The sequence below is a fragment of the Amblyraja radiata genome, chromosome 2, assembly GCF_010909765.2.
Source record: "Amblyraja radiata isolate CabotCenter1 chromosome 2, sAmbRad1.1.pri, whole genome shotgun sequence".
Taxonomy (NCBI): domain Eukaryota; kingdom Metazoa; phylum Chordata; class Chondrichthyes; order Rajiformes; family Rajidae; genus Amblyraja; species Amblyraja radiata.
The window spans coordinates 102,110,478-102,122,827 of NC_045957.1; the positions used below are offsets into that span (position 1 = coordinate 102,110,478).

At 37.7% G+C, this 12,350-nt stretch overlaps 1 protein-coding gene across 4 annotated transcripts in view; it reads left to right on the forward strand.

Annotated features, from left to right (window-relative positions):
- krit1 (KRIT1 ankyrin repeat containing) overlaps window positions 1–9,768 on the forward strand; it is a 50,940-nt gene extending 41,172 nt beyond the window's left edge. For all 4 annotated transcript variants that reach the window (XM_033012435.1, XM_033012453.1, XM_033012460.1 and 1 more), the window contains 5 exons: window positions 1,844–2,010; window positions 4,321–4,408; window positions 7,871–8,077; window positions 9,003–9,119; window positions 9,283–9,768. In XM_033012435.1, coding sequence (XP_032868326.1) covers window positions 1,844–2,010; window positions 4,321–4,408; window positions 7,871–8,077; window positions 9,003–9,119; window positions 9,283–9,372 — 669 coding nt within the window. In that variant the 3' untranslated portion in view covers window positions 9,373–9,768. The remainder of the gene's footprint in view (window positions 1–1,843; window positions 2,011–4,320; window positions 4,409–7,870; window positions 8,078–9,002; window positions 9,120–9,282) is intronic.
- The last annotated feature ends 2,582 nt before the right edge of the window (window positions 9,769–12,350 follow it).

Below are 12,350 nucleotides of genomic sequence, written 5' to 3' on the forward strand. Positions count from 1 at the left end.
ATAAAATTAGTCATTGTAGTAGACAATAGACAATAGGTGCAGGAGGAGGCCATTCTGCCTTTCTGAACATCCCCAATCAGTACCCCGTTCCTGCCCTCGTCCCATATCCCCTGACTCCGCTATCTTTAAGAGCCCTATCTAGCTCTCTCTTGAAAGTATCCAGAGAACCGGCCTCCACCGCCCTCTGAGAATTCCACAGACTCACAACTCTCTGTGTGAAAAAGTGTTTTCTCGTCTCCGTTCTAAATGGCTTAGCCCTTATTCTTAAACTGTGGCCCCTGGTTCTGGACTCCCCCAACATCGGGAACATGTTTCTTGCCTCTAGCATGTCCAAACCTTAAATAATCTTATATGTTTCAATAAAATTGCCTCTCATCCTTCTAAACTCCAGAGTATACAAGCCCAGCTGCTCCATTCTCTCAGCATATGACAGTCCTGCCATCCTGGGAATTAACCTTGTAAACTTACGATGTACTCCCTCAATAGCAAGAATGTCCTTCTTCAAATTAGGGGACCAAAACTGCACACAATACCCGAGGTGTGGTCTGACTAGGGCCCTATACAATATAGAATCATTAAGCAGATTTTTCCATCTTCCCGTCAATCAAAAATAATCAGTTACTAATTTAAATCTATTTGATTGATATAATAAGTTTTTATCTTTAAAGTATCTTAGTTCGATATTTGGATTAAGTTTTAAATATTTTCTTTGTTGTGATGTTTGTCAAGGTTTTCTCTGCTTTTTCCATCATTTGCTTGTCTATGATGATAATGGGGTAGGTTGCATTTCACTACCACCACCATCGAACTAAGTAATAGAAAGCCATAGCAATCTAAAGTTTTTCTTTATTTTTCTATTAAAAGGTTTACAGTGTTTTGCAGAATTCTGGGATTGGAATTGTTGCCCTTACTTATACAATCAGATTACGCAATTTGCAGTGCAATCATATTGAGATTTTCATTGGGCATTGCATGTTTTAGATGTGGGAAATAGTGGGCGAGTCACCAACGCTGTTCTTCTCTTGTTAATATTGGGGGCTGGCAGCATACAAATTGCTTCCTTCCCATTCCATAGATTGTGAGGTATGGACCTTCGCCAGGTTTGGGAATGGATGTTATACGTAATGGAAAAGGAAAGCAATGCACAGACTTGATCATTAACATAGTTGTCACTTGTTTTGACCTACATATATTCAAATAGACATTTTAGTGTATCAATTTTAACTACAGTTTTTTTTTTACTATTCAGCTTTGTAGATTTATCTTGTTCATTGTTTTTTTAATTATCACATACACATTTGCAGATGTGGGATTGATATAGTGTCAGATGTTTAAACATAGTTACATAGTTTTACATATTATGTACATAATGCGCATATATATATATATATATATGTTTATTTAAAATAAAACGCTCAGTAGGTCAGACAGTATTTGTGGATAGAAAAGCAGAGGTAATTTATCAAGTTAAAGACCCTTCATCAGAATAGGAAAAGAGAAAACTAGTTAATATTGCAGAGGTTGGGGATGGGTGGATATGTCAAAGGGAATATCTCAGGTTGGGGAAGGTCCTCTCCTACATTTTTTTTTCGCAGCTTCCCTCTCACTCTCTCTCTCTTTGTGACTTCCATTCCCACAACTGCCTCACCTTTCCTGAAACATATATCTAATTTTCTCTCTTTCCCAATTCTGATGAAGGGTGTCAAACCTGAATCTTCCACCCCACTTCTCTTTGCATTGATGTTGTCTGACCTGCTCAAAGATTGCAGCGTTTTCTCTTTTTATTTCCGGTTTTGGACCTGCAGTTTTTTGATCTTCATGTACTATATCTTGTGCATTAAAGGTGGACGATCCATTGGCTATCCTCATTCTGTTTGATGAGGCACGTAGCAGCCTGCTGAAAGGATTGTATCCTTGTGCTGACAGCCAGTTGATAATTCTGGCTGGTCTACTTCTTCAAATCATCTATGGAAATTATGACAGTAAAAAACATAAGCAGGGATTCCTCAAGTGAGTAAAAATATAAGTGACATATCAAATGCAGACAGACCAAATCCACAGGGATTTCAACTTGAGGTTTCCAATAGTTTTTTCTGCTACTTGGTTTCCTTCATCTCTCAGCTGATTATTTTAGTTTTTATGGATGAGAAACTTTCTATTATTTAGTGCTATAAATGAAGATATCCAAGTCAATTGATTGACCCTGGGAAACTTAATTGTCTACCTTATGGTAAAACCTTGAATATATGAAACATGCTTTTTATTATTTCATATTATTTCATATTTTAATTAATATATTATAACCCTCTTTTGTCTCCATTAATCCGTTCTGTGGAATCGCAATTACCTAATGAAAACTCTTTCACTGGATTGGATTTTAATTCATAAAACATAGAACAGCACAAGAACAGGCTATTCAGCCCACAATGTCTGTGCTGAACATGATGCCAACACCAACTCTTGTCTGCCTGTGCATAATCCTTATCCCTCCATTCGCTGCATGTCCATATGCCTATTTAAAAGTCTCTAAAATCCCACTATGGTATATGCATCAACCACCACCCCGGCAGCACATTCCAGGTACTCACCACCCTTTGTATAATACAAATCTTACCCTGCACATCTCCTTTAAACTTTGCCCTCTCACCTTAAAGCTATGCCCTCGAGTATTTGATTTTTCATTGCTAGGGTAAAGATTCTGACTGCCTACTTTATCGATGCCTGTCATAATTTTATATGCTTCTAGCGGGTCTCTCTACAATCTCCGGCGTACCAGGGAAAACAATTCAAGTCTGTCCAACCTCCCTGTTGCTAATAGCCTCTAATCCTGGCATCATTCTGGTAAACCTCCTCTGCACCCTTTCCCAGGCATCCACGTCCTTCCTGTTGTGGAGCGATCAGAACTGCACACAATATTCCAAATGCTGCCTAACTAGTACCGTAAAGCTGTATCAAGACTTCCTGATTCTTTTCTCAATGCCCTGACCGATGAAGGCAAGCAGACCATATGCCTTCTTTATCACTCTATCTACTTGTATCTACTTGTATATTTTCGCATTACATTCAACCTCCCAAAGTGCTCACCTCACACTTGCTCAGCTTAAATCATCTGTCATTTCCCCACCCATTTATGTAGCTGATCAATATCCGCTGCATACTTTGACAGCCATCCTCACAATATTCAATAGTTTAATGGACACTGCTTTCAAATAGCAGTTAAACCAACAAAATCTTTACCACTATAAAAACATAAATCAATACCAGTACGATTTAGACAGACTTGAAGACAATCTAATAAAAACGTTATTAGATAAAAACATTGCTTCAGCTGTTGTCATTATTTTACCCTCTAAATTCTGAATCTGAATAACATTCTCTCCAAATTCAATATATTTGGCCTTAAGCATTGTGCCAAAAAGACATGCAGTTTTACATATAGGACCATTAAATTGCCATTCCCTTTTCAGTCAGAAAGTGTTTTGTAAACTCAAAGTCACAAAGGAATCTTGTTTGCAATCTCACCTTAAGTTTGATAGTTAGATGTTAAGATCCAGATTATCAATAAATATGTGTTTTTTTCCAATACATTCCAATAAGGGACAATTAAACAGTTGAAATAATTTCATACACTTTTGCATTCCGACATGATAATTTTGTTTAAAACATAAATTCTGTTTATCTCAGCAATTTAGTGAGTACTTGTAGAAAAAAAGATAGTATCAGTATTTCAGGTGTATAAGACTTCCAAGCAAACCCATTCTTTATCTTAAGAGGAACTGGCTGTTGCATATTTATAAAATTTATTTTTTCCCTTTCAAACCACGTATTTTCAATTTAGAAATGTTTTTGTAGATATTAAATTATTGGACATGGGAAGTTTTAATTTTGCATTGACAAAGATGGATGTACTTCCGCTTTTTCTTTGAAATATAGTTCCTTAAGAAATGCACATTTCTCATGGTTTAATGAAGTCAATAATGAATCTCTAATGTTTTTCAGTGTCATTCTCCAGTTTCTAAGAGGCGAGCTGAGTTCTTAATTTACCCAATATCCTTAAGTGTGTACTGTCTGTTAAAGAAGCTGCACTTCATTAATTTATCTTCCCATGCAAAGAGAGACAGGGAATTTAATTGTATTTATAAAATTAATCTCGACTAAGATCAGAGATTTAATACAGGAGTTTCTGCCATGTATCTGAGTATCTTAATGCCATGCATTTCCTACTAATTCAATTAATTTTGTTTTGCTATTTTACAAGATATTTTTCCCTAACATTTTTCAGCGTTTCTAACTTACATGTGTTTATTAACATATTTTCAGTGAGGAAAATCTCAAATGTATATTACCATGCACCAAACTGAAAAGCAAGGGGCCACATTGGATTGGTAGGATTCTACAGGAGTACAAGGTGTGTTTCAATATTTAAAAAACATATTTTACATTCTTTTAAAACTGATTTTAATTTTTCATGTATTTTCTCAAAATTATTTTGTTATATGTAACAAATATTAATTTATTAAAGCTGATATGCAAAATGCTTTTATGATACAAAATAATATACTAGTATGATATGTTAGTTCATGAAAGACAAACACACAATAAGCGTGTTAAGTTCTCAATGAACAATCATCCACAAGTCCTCATGCTTGTAAACCCTCATAATTAGGCTATTTGTCGGAATATGGTTTTAATATGAAGTAATTACACTTCATTTTTAAATCATAAGTAATACCAAATTAGTTCATCCCTGAATCTTGGCCTTGGAGTCCCAATCTGCAACTGGCTTCTAGACCTCTTTACCAGCAGACCTCAGTTGGTTTGAATGGTTCATGATATTTCCTCCAGCATGAAAACACTGATGCCACACCGACTTGTGTGGCTCTTGCTGTATTCCCTGTGTACCCATGACTGTGTGGCCGAGTACAATGCCAACTCAATCTTGTGCGGATGCTGAAATCTTGAGCCAAAAAACAATTGCTGGAGGAACTTAACAGGTCAGACAGCATCAGTGAAGAGAAATGGACAGATGACATTTCAAGTGTGATGAAGGGTCATGATCTGAAACATCCTCTGCCCATTTACATCCACAGATGCTGCCTGACCAGCTGAGTTCCTCTCGTCTGAAGAAGGGTTTCGGCCCGAAACGTTGCCTATTTCCTTTGCTCCATAGATGCTGCTGCACCCGCTGAGTTTCTCCAGCATTTTTGTGTACCTTCGAGTTCCTCTCGCAGTTTGCTTTTTGCCAACTTGTTCTTTACATTTGCAAATTATATCACTGGACCAACAACAACAATGCAAGATTGTGTAGGAAAGAGATTGAGAACCTTGTGTCGTAGTGTCAGGACAATAATCTATCCCTTAATGTCAGCAAGATGAAAGAGTTGGTTGATGACCTAAAGGAGTGAGGAGTTGAACATAATCCTATCCTTGTTGCTGCTGAAGAGATGGTCGACAGCTGCAGGTTTCTAGGCATTCTTATCACCAGCAATCTAACCTAGTCCCTTCACGCTGATGCGATGATTAAGAAAGCATATCAGCATATTTACTTACTTAGGCATCTGAGAAGATTCAGTATGTTCATGAAGATTCTCTCAAACTTCACAGTTGTACTGCAGAAGGTGTTCTGAGGGGATGCATTTTATCCTGGAATGGCAACTGCTCTTCTCTTGACTAGCTGAATCTGCAGAGAGTAGTGAACACAGCCTTGCCCAGCCTTGTCTGGTTGCTAAACACTTTAACTCCTCCTCCCATTCCCACACTGACCTTTCTGTCCTGGGCCTCCTCCATTATCAGAGTGAAGCCCAGTGCAAATTGGAGGAACAGCACCTCGTATTTCGCTTGAGAATATTGACTTCTAACTTCAAGTAACCTTTGTTTTCTCTCTTTCTCTCTCTATCTCTCTCTCTCTCTGTCTCTCTCTCTCCCTCCATCCCTTCCCTTTCTCAGTTCCCTGACCAGTCTGACTGTCCCTGATTACATTTTATCTCTGTTTGCTTTGTTATTACCTTCTTCTAGCTAACAATGATATATTCTACATTGTCCTTGTTCTTCAGCCCCTTTGATGTATCGTTCTCACACCTTACACTTCCATACCTCTGTATCTTCCCCTCTACTGACTCTGACCCATTCCTTCTCTCCAGGGATGCTTCCCATCCCGTTAAGTTACTCCAGTAATTTGTTTCTATCTTCTTGCCCAAACATGCTGGTCACCCTTCCATCCAGTCGATCTTTTGCGGCATTGCATCAGGAAGGCTGGAACTATTGTTAAGCATGCCTGTCTATTTGGCTTGGCTATTTTCCCTTGTCTCTCTGAACCTTCCAGATGAACACAGAGGAGCTTGAAAGCTTGGATATGCAGCATGAACATCAGCTTCTTCCCCACTGCTACCTAACTCTTGAACCAATAATATCTTTCACACCCCCATTCCCAGAGATGCTGCCATATACCCTTAACTCTACCTCAATGATTATTCTGTGATTGTACTTGAATATTCTTTTGCACTATTTGATTTTTGCCATACAATCTTCCACCAAACTGCAGTTTAGTATTCGTATTTATTGCATTTATCAATACACTATGTATACTGAATACTCGCTATGGGTCATGTGAACAAGGAATTTAATTGCACCCTGGTATATATGACAATATTCTAATCAAAATAAATTTTATATTTTAGTGAATGTTCAGATTTCTTTTTTTCATTAACCAATAGGAAAGAGGGATAGTCAGCTTCCCCCCATTTCTCCGATGACTAATTCTTCAGTCGATATGCAGTAGACAGTTTACTGTTACTGGAAATCTCTAGATCGTTGGTGTAACTTATGCTTTTGTGTCTCACATCTAGTTTAGTTTAGTTTATTGTCATCCAGTGCTATCCAGTCAAAAATGCATAAATGAGAGAAAACGTTGCTCCCCTGGTGCTCTGGTTAGTAAAGCGTGGTGTATAGAAAGCCTATTGACTAAAAGACATTTCAAAGAGTAGGAAAAATCCTATCATAAATAACCTACAGACCCCTAAATTTGCAAATTTCCAATTTTTGCCAACTCCCACTGGCAAAAATATAATTTAAATAAAAACAGAAAAACCTAGAATACATATCAGCACAGGTGATATCAGTGTGAAAGAAAAACAAAGCTCAGCTTCTCAGGTTGATGACCTATCACCAGACCAGTTTTCAGCATTTTCTGTTTTATTTCTGATTTATAGCTTTTGGCGTATTTCGTTTCTTGAACATGTCATTCAGATCATGAGCCTGAAACTAATGAATGAATGGAAAAAAATCCCAATTCATCTAAAGGTTACAAACAGTAATGTCTATACTGGCACTTTGCTAGATAAATCTCAAATTATCTTTTGTTACCTCTTCCCTAACTAAGGAAGGAAGTTACCATAACTCCACTAAGACATCATAATTAAACAAATCTTGATTACATCTCTCATACATTGTTATGGTATATGTTAAATATTTCATCCCCCTTTTTAACTAGTTAGTCACCATTACCAGGAGCATCCATGTTCCATGTTGTCTGGACCTATACATAGGTGTAGATAAATGCATTAAGGTTTCCTCTTAGAAACCTCTAGGTTGTGAGCTTCATACAGGTGTTATTTCTACATAATGCAGAACATTGTATAATGATTTGTTTCTTTCACTGTTTTCACAAATGTTTTAAACAATAACTGAACACACACTCGACAAACCTCAAAACAAGTACTTTTTAAATTTCTCACAAAAAGGGAAACGATATATTGTAAATTACGTTATTTGTTAACAGCAGGATTTGTTGCAGTTTATAGTCCTTGTGCCTTTGAGCAATTACAGTGTTTTCCTTTGAAATGTATATCTAAAAGAATGTGATCTCTAATAGAGCCTAAGCAGCCGTGAAGGAATCAGTAAGGAGATGCACCATCTTCAACGCCTCTTCCTGCAAATTTGCTGGGAATTTCCAACTTACGGAGCAGCCTTTTTCACAGGACAAATATATACCAAAGCTAGCTCAAGTGGTCATAAAGTTGTCAAGGTCTACGTGGGTGTAAACACAAGAGGTCTGCACTTGGTAAACATGGAAACTAAGGTAAATTTATTGTAAATGTTCCAAACAAAGTATTAATATAACAAATTGTAATAAAAAGGAACTGCACATGCTGGTCTCTATCTTTGATAATATGACATGTATGGTGTGTAGAGGGATTGAGTTGATGGGCAGGGAATGAAGATTGTAGCAAAGTATTAAAGATGTAGATTTGGCCTTCATGATGGATGTTTGGCGGACATTTCTTCGATAACTAATGCATGGAAACGGAAGCCATATTTTTGATGTTGTCTAAAGACAGCTAATTAATTAGAAAAAGGGAATTGTGGCCATTAGTGTGGGAAAAGAAAGGGAACCATTTACAAATAATTATCAAGCGTGAACTGGGACAGGTTCAGTGCTGGCACGTTTAGTTGGTATAGAAAGGTTTTGAGACTTTGGCCAGAGTGCAGGCAGCTCCTAGATGGTATATGTGGTTGCTCAAGGCATAAATTCCATCAGCATATATATATATATTTTTATATGAACAGGTCTAACTCTATGATCGGTTAATTACCTCAGCACAAAACTGCTATAGACTTTGTATAAGGGTTGCAGTACATACTTTCTCTTGCATAATTGTGGGATGGTTAAATCGTATAAATAATTTATTGTATTATTGTACATTTATTTGTTATATTATTCCGTTAATATATCTGGTAGAAGCTGCAGCTTTTAAGAATTTCATTGCTCTGTTGCTGGTCCATATAATTAAACACTGTTGACACTTGATGTAGGTGAGAATTGTCTATCCAGAGCATATTCCTGTTTTTGTTTTCTGTTTTCTTCCTCTTTCTACATCATATATTGCTGCAGAACTATATACAAATTGATAATTTCTAATGGACATTTTAATTGTTACTGGCATTTACTTGAGAGTTACTGAAGTGAATAATAATAATTTCTTGACATGTCCCATTTTTGTTAGGCTTTGCTGATTAGCCTTAAGTACGGCTCCCTCGTGTGGCAGCTGGGTGAAGCAGATGCCTACTTTCAAATTCACAGTTTGGAAAATAAAATGAGTCTTGTTGTACATACAAAGCAGGTAAGAAATCATTCTGAGCACTCCTGAGATAAAGATAAATCTCTCTTATTGTCAAACAATGTCAGGTATTTGTATATAATCTGGTGACAGTTATTGTTTTCATTTTCTCTTTTAATTTATCTTTCAATTACCGGTACATTTATTTTTTGCCTCCATCCTACAGGCTGGTCTCATTGTGAAGTTACTGATGAAACTAAGTGGCCAACTGAGTGTAAATGAAAGAAATTTGACAGAAAGACATGCATATGGGTAACCATTAATGACTAGTATGAGTTTTGTCTTAGCATGACTCTTGAAGTCCTAATGTAGTTTGGCTTAGTAGAACACCGAGAAAAAAAATGCTATCTATGGATGCTGTGGATTTTTTAATGTATATTTGTATGATAATGAAGAATCACATACTGTCTTTCTTTTCCATGTGTCTGTTCCTTTAACAAGTGCTTCATGCATATCAACTGTCCATTAGATATTTACATTGTTTCTTATTGCTAAAGAAATGTTTTATTCAAGTGGAACAAATACCAACCGTAAAGTATGCTTTACCGTTATAATTAATGCACATTATCTATTTTTAGCAAGATCATTTATAAATATTGCACTTTTAATGTCACTGTAATTTGTTATAAAATAAACAAAGACTTAAAAAATTGTTTATTGTTATTTTTTCTTTCCTATATTATTGTTGTAAAATGGTTTGGAAAATATCAGAAACTTAACCCACAGCAGTTACTATGAATTAGTTTTTTTAATTTAATGGATAATTTGAAAAGCCAATAAGATGTAGGGCTTTATCTCAAGGCGTTTTATGATTAAATAACTATTTCAATAATATGCTTTAGTCTAATGGTACACATTAGAACAGCTTCTTCCTTGTTGCTCTCAGACTACTGAAAAGACCATTCGTAAGCTAAGGCCAGACCTCCTATCCTATCTTTTTACGGCACTTCCCCTTTTTTAAATCTGTGCTTTCTATATCTGTAACGCTATAACACTATATTCTGCATTCTGGTATTTTTTCACTGCCTGTGTACTTGCGTGTGACTTGATTGTGCTCGTCTTGTATAATTTGACTGGATAGCACAAAGTAAGGTTTTTCACTGCATCTTGGTACACGTGATAAATAAACCATTACCAATCGGAGCGCATTTAAAATATTTTTTAAAGGCTTTGAATCTACCATTTTACTAAGCTGGTTGATCTGCTGTGACTTTGAGTCACATGGAGACTACAGTAAATGTAACTAGTTTTTATTGAGCACAAGTAAATATGAAGGCTTAAACATGAGCACATGTCTATAGTTACAATTGCATAGTTCAATATTTTGCGTGCAAATGAATGGTTTCGCGGAATGACACATTTGCAATGGGAGCACATCTAGTTAACTAAATCAATTCTAAATAGACAATAGGTGCAGGAGTAGGCCATTCGGCCCTTCGAGCCAGCACCGCCATTCAATGTGATCATGGCTGATCATCCCCAATCAGTATCCCGTTTCTGCCTCCTCCCCATATCTCCTGACTCCACTATCTTTAAGAGCCCTATCAACCTCTCTCTTGAAGGTATCCAGAGAACCGGCCTCCACCACCTTCTGAGGCAGAGAATCCACAGACTCACAACTATCTGTGTGAAAAAGTGTTTCCTCATCTCCGTTCTAAATGGCTTACCCCTTATTCTTAAACTGTGGCCCCTGGTTCTGGACTCCCCCAACATCGGGAACATGTTTCCTGCCTCTGGCGTGTCCAAACCTTTAATAATCTTATATGTTTCAATAAGATCCCCTCTCATCCTTCTAAATTCCGGAGTATACAAGCCCAGCCGCTCCATTCTCTCAGCATATGACAGGACCACTATCCCAGGAATTAACCTTGTGAACCGACGCTGCATTCCCTCAATAGCAAGAATGTCCTTCGTCAAATTTGGAGACTAAAACTGCACACAATACTCCAGGTGTGGTCTCACTAGGGCTCTGTACAACTGCAGAAGGACCTATACTCAACTCCTCTTGTTATGAAGGCCAACATGCCATATGCTTTCTTCACTGCCTGCTGTACCTGCATGCTTACTTTCATTGACTGATGTACAAGGACCCCCAGATCCCGTTGTTCTTCCCCTTTTCCCAACTTGACACCATTTATATAATAATCTGCCTTCCTGTTTTTGCTACCAAAGTGGATAACCTCACATTTATCCACATTAAACTGCATCTGCCCACTAACCCAACCTGTCCAAGTCACCCTGCATCCTTATAGCATCCTCCTCACAGTTCACACTGCCACCCAGCTTTGCGTCATCTGCAAATTTGCTAATGTTACATAATCCCTTCATCTAAATCATTAATATATACTGTTAATAGCTGCGGTCCCAGCAGCGACTCTTGCGGTACCCCACTAGTCACTGCCTGCCATTCCGAAAGGGACCCATTAATTCCTACTCTTTGTTTACTGTCTGCCAACCAATTTTCTATCCATGTCAGCACTCTACCCCCAATACCATGTGCCCTAATTTTGCCCACTAATCTCCTATGTGGGACCTTATCAAATGCTTTCTGAAAGTTCAGGTACATCCACTGGCGATCCCTTGGCCATTTCCCTAGTTACATCCTCAAACAATTCCAGAAGATTAGTCAATATGATTTCCTCTTCGTGACTCCATGCTGACTCGGACCGATCCTGTTACTGCTATCCAAATATGCCGCTATTTCATCTTATATGATTGACTCCAGCATCTTCCCCACCACCGATGTCAGGCTAACTGGTCTATAATTCCCTGTTTTCTCTCTCCCGCTCTTCTTTAAAAGTGGGATAACATTAGCTACCCTCCAATCCACAGGAATTGATCCTGAATCTATAGAACAGTGGAAAATGATCACTAATGTGCCCATGATTTCTAGAGCTACTTCCTTAAGTACCCTGGGATGCAGATCATCAGGCTCTGGGGATTTATCAGCCTTCAGTCCCATCAGTCTACCCGGCACCATTTCCTGCCTAATGTAGATTTCCTTCCATTCCTCTGTCACCCCAGATCCTCTGACAACTAGTACATCAGGAAGATTGTGTCCTCCTTAGTGAAGACGGATCCAAAGTACCTGTTCAACTCATCTGCCATTTCCTTGTTCCCCATAATAAATTCAACCTTTTGAGTCTTCAAGGGTCCAACTTGATGCAATTAGATTAATTTGATCAAATTGGCTTAGCGGTAGAGCTCCAGGGACCCGGGTTCTCCTGACTACAG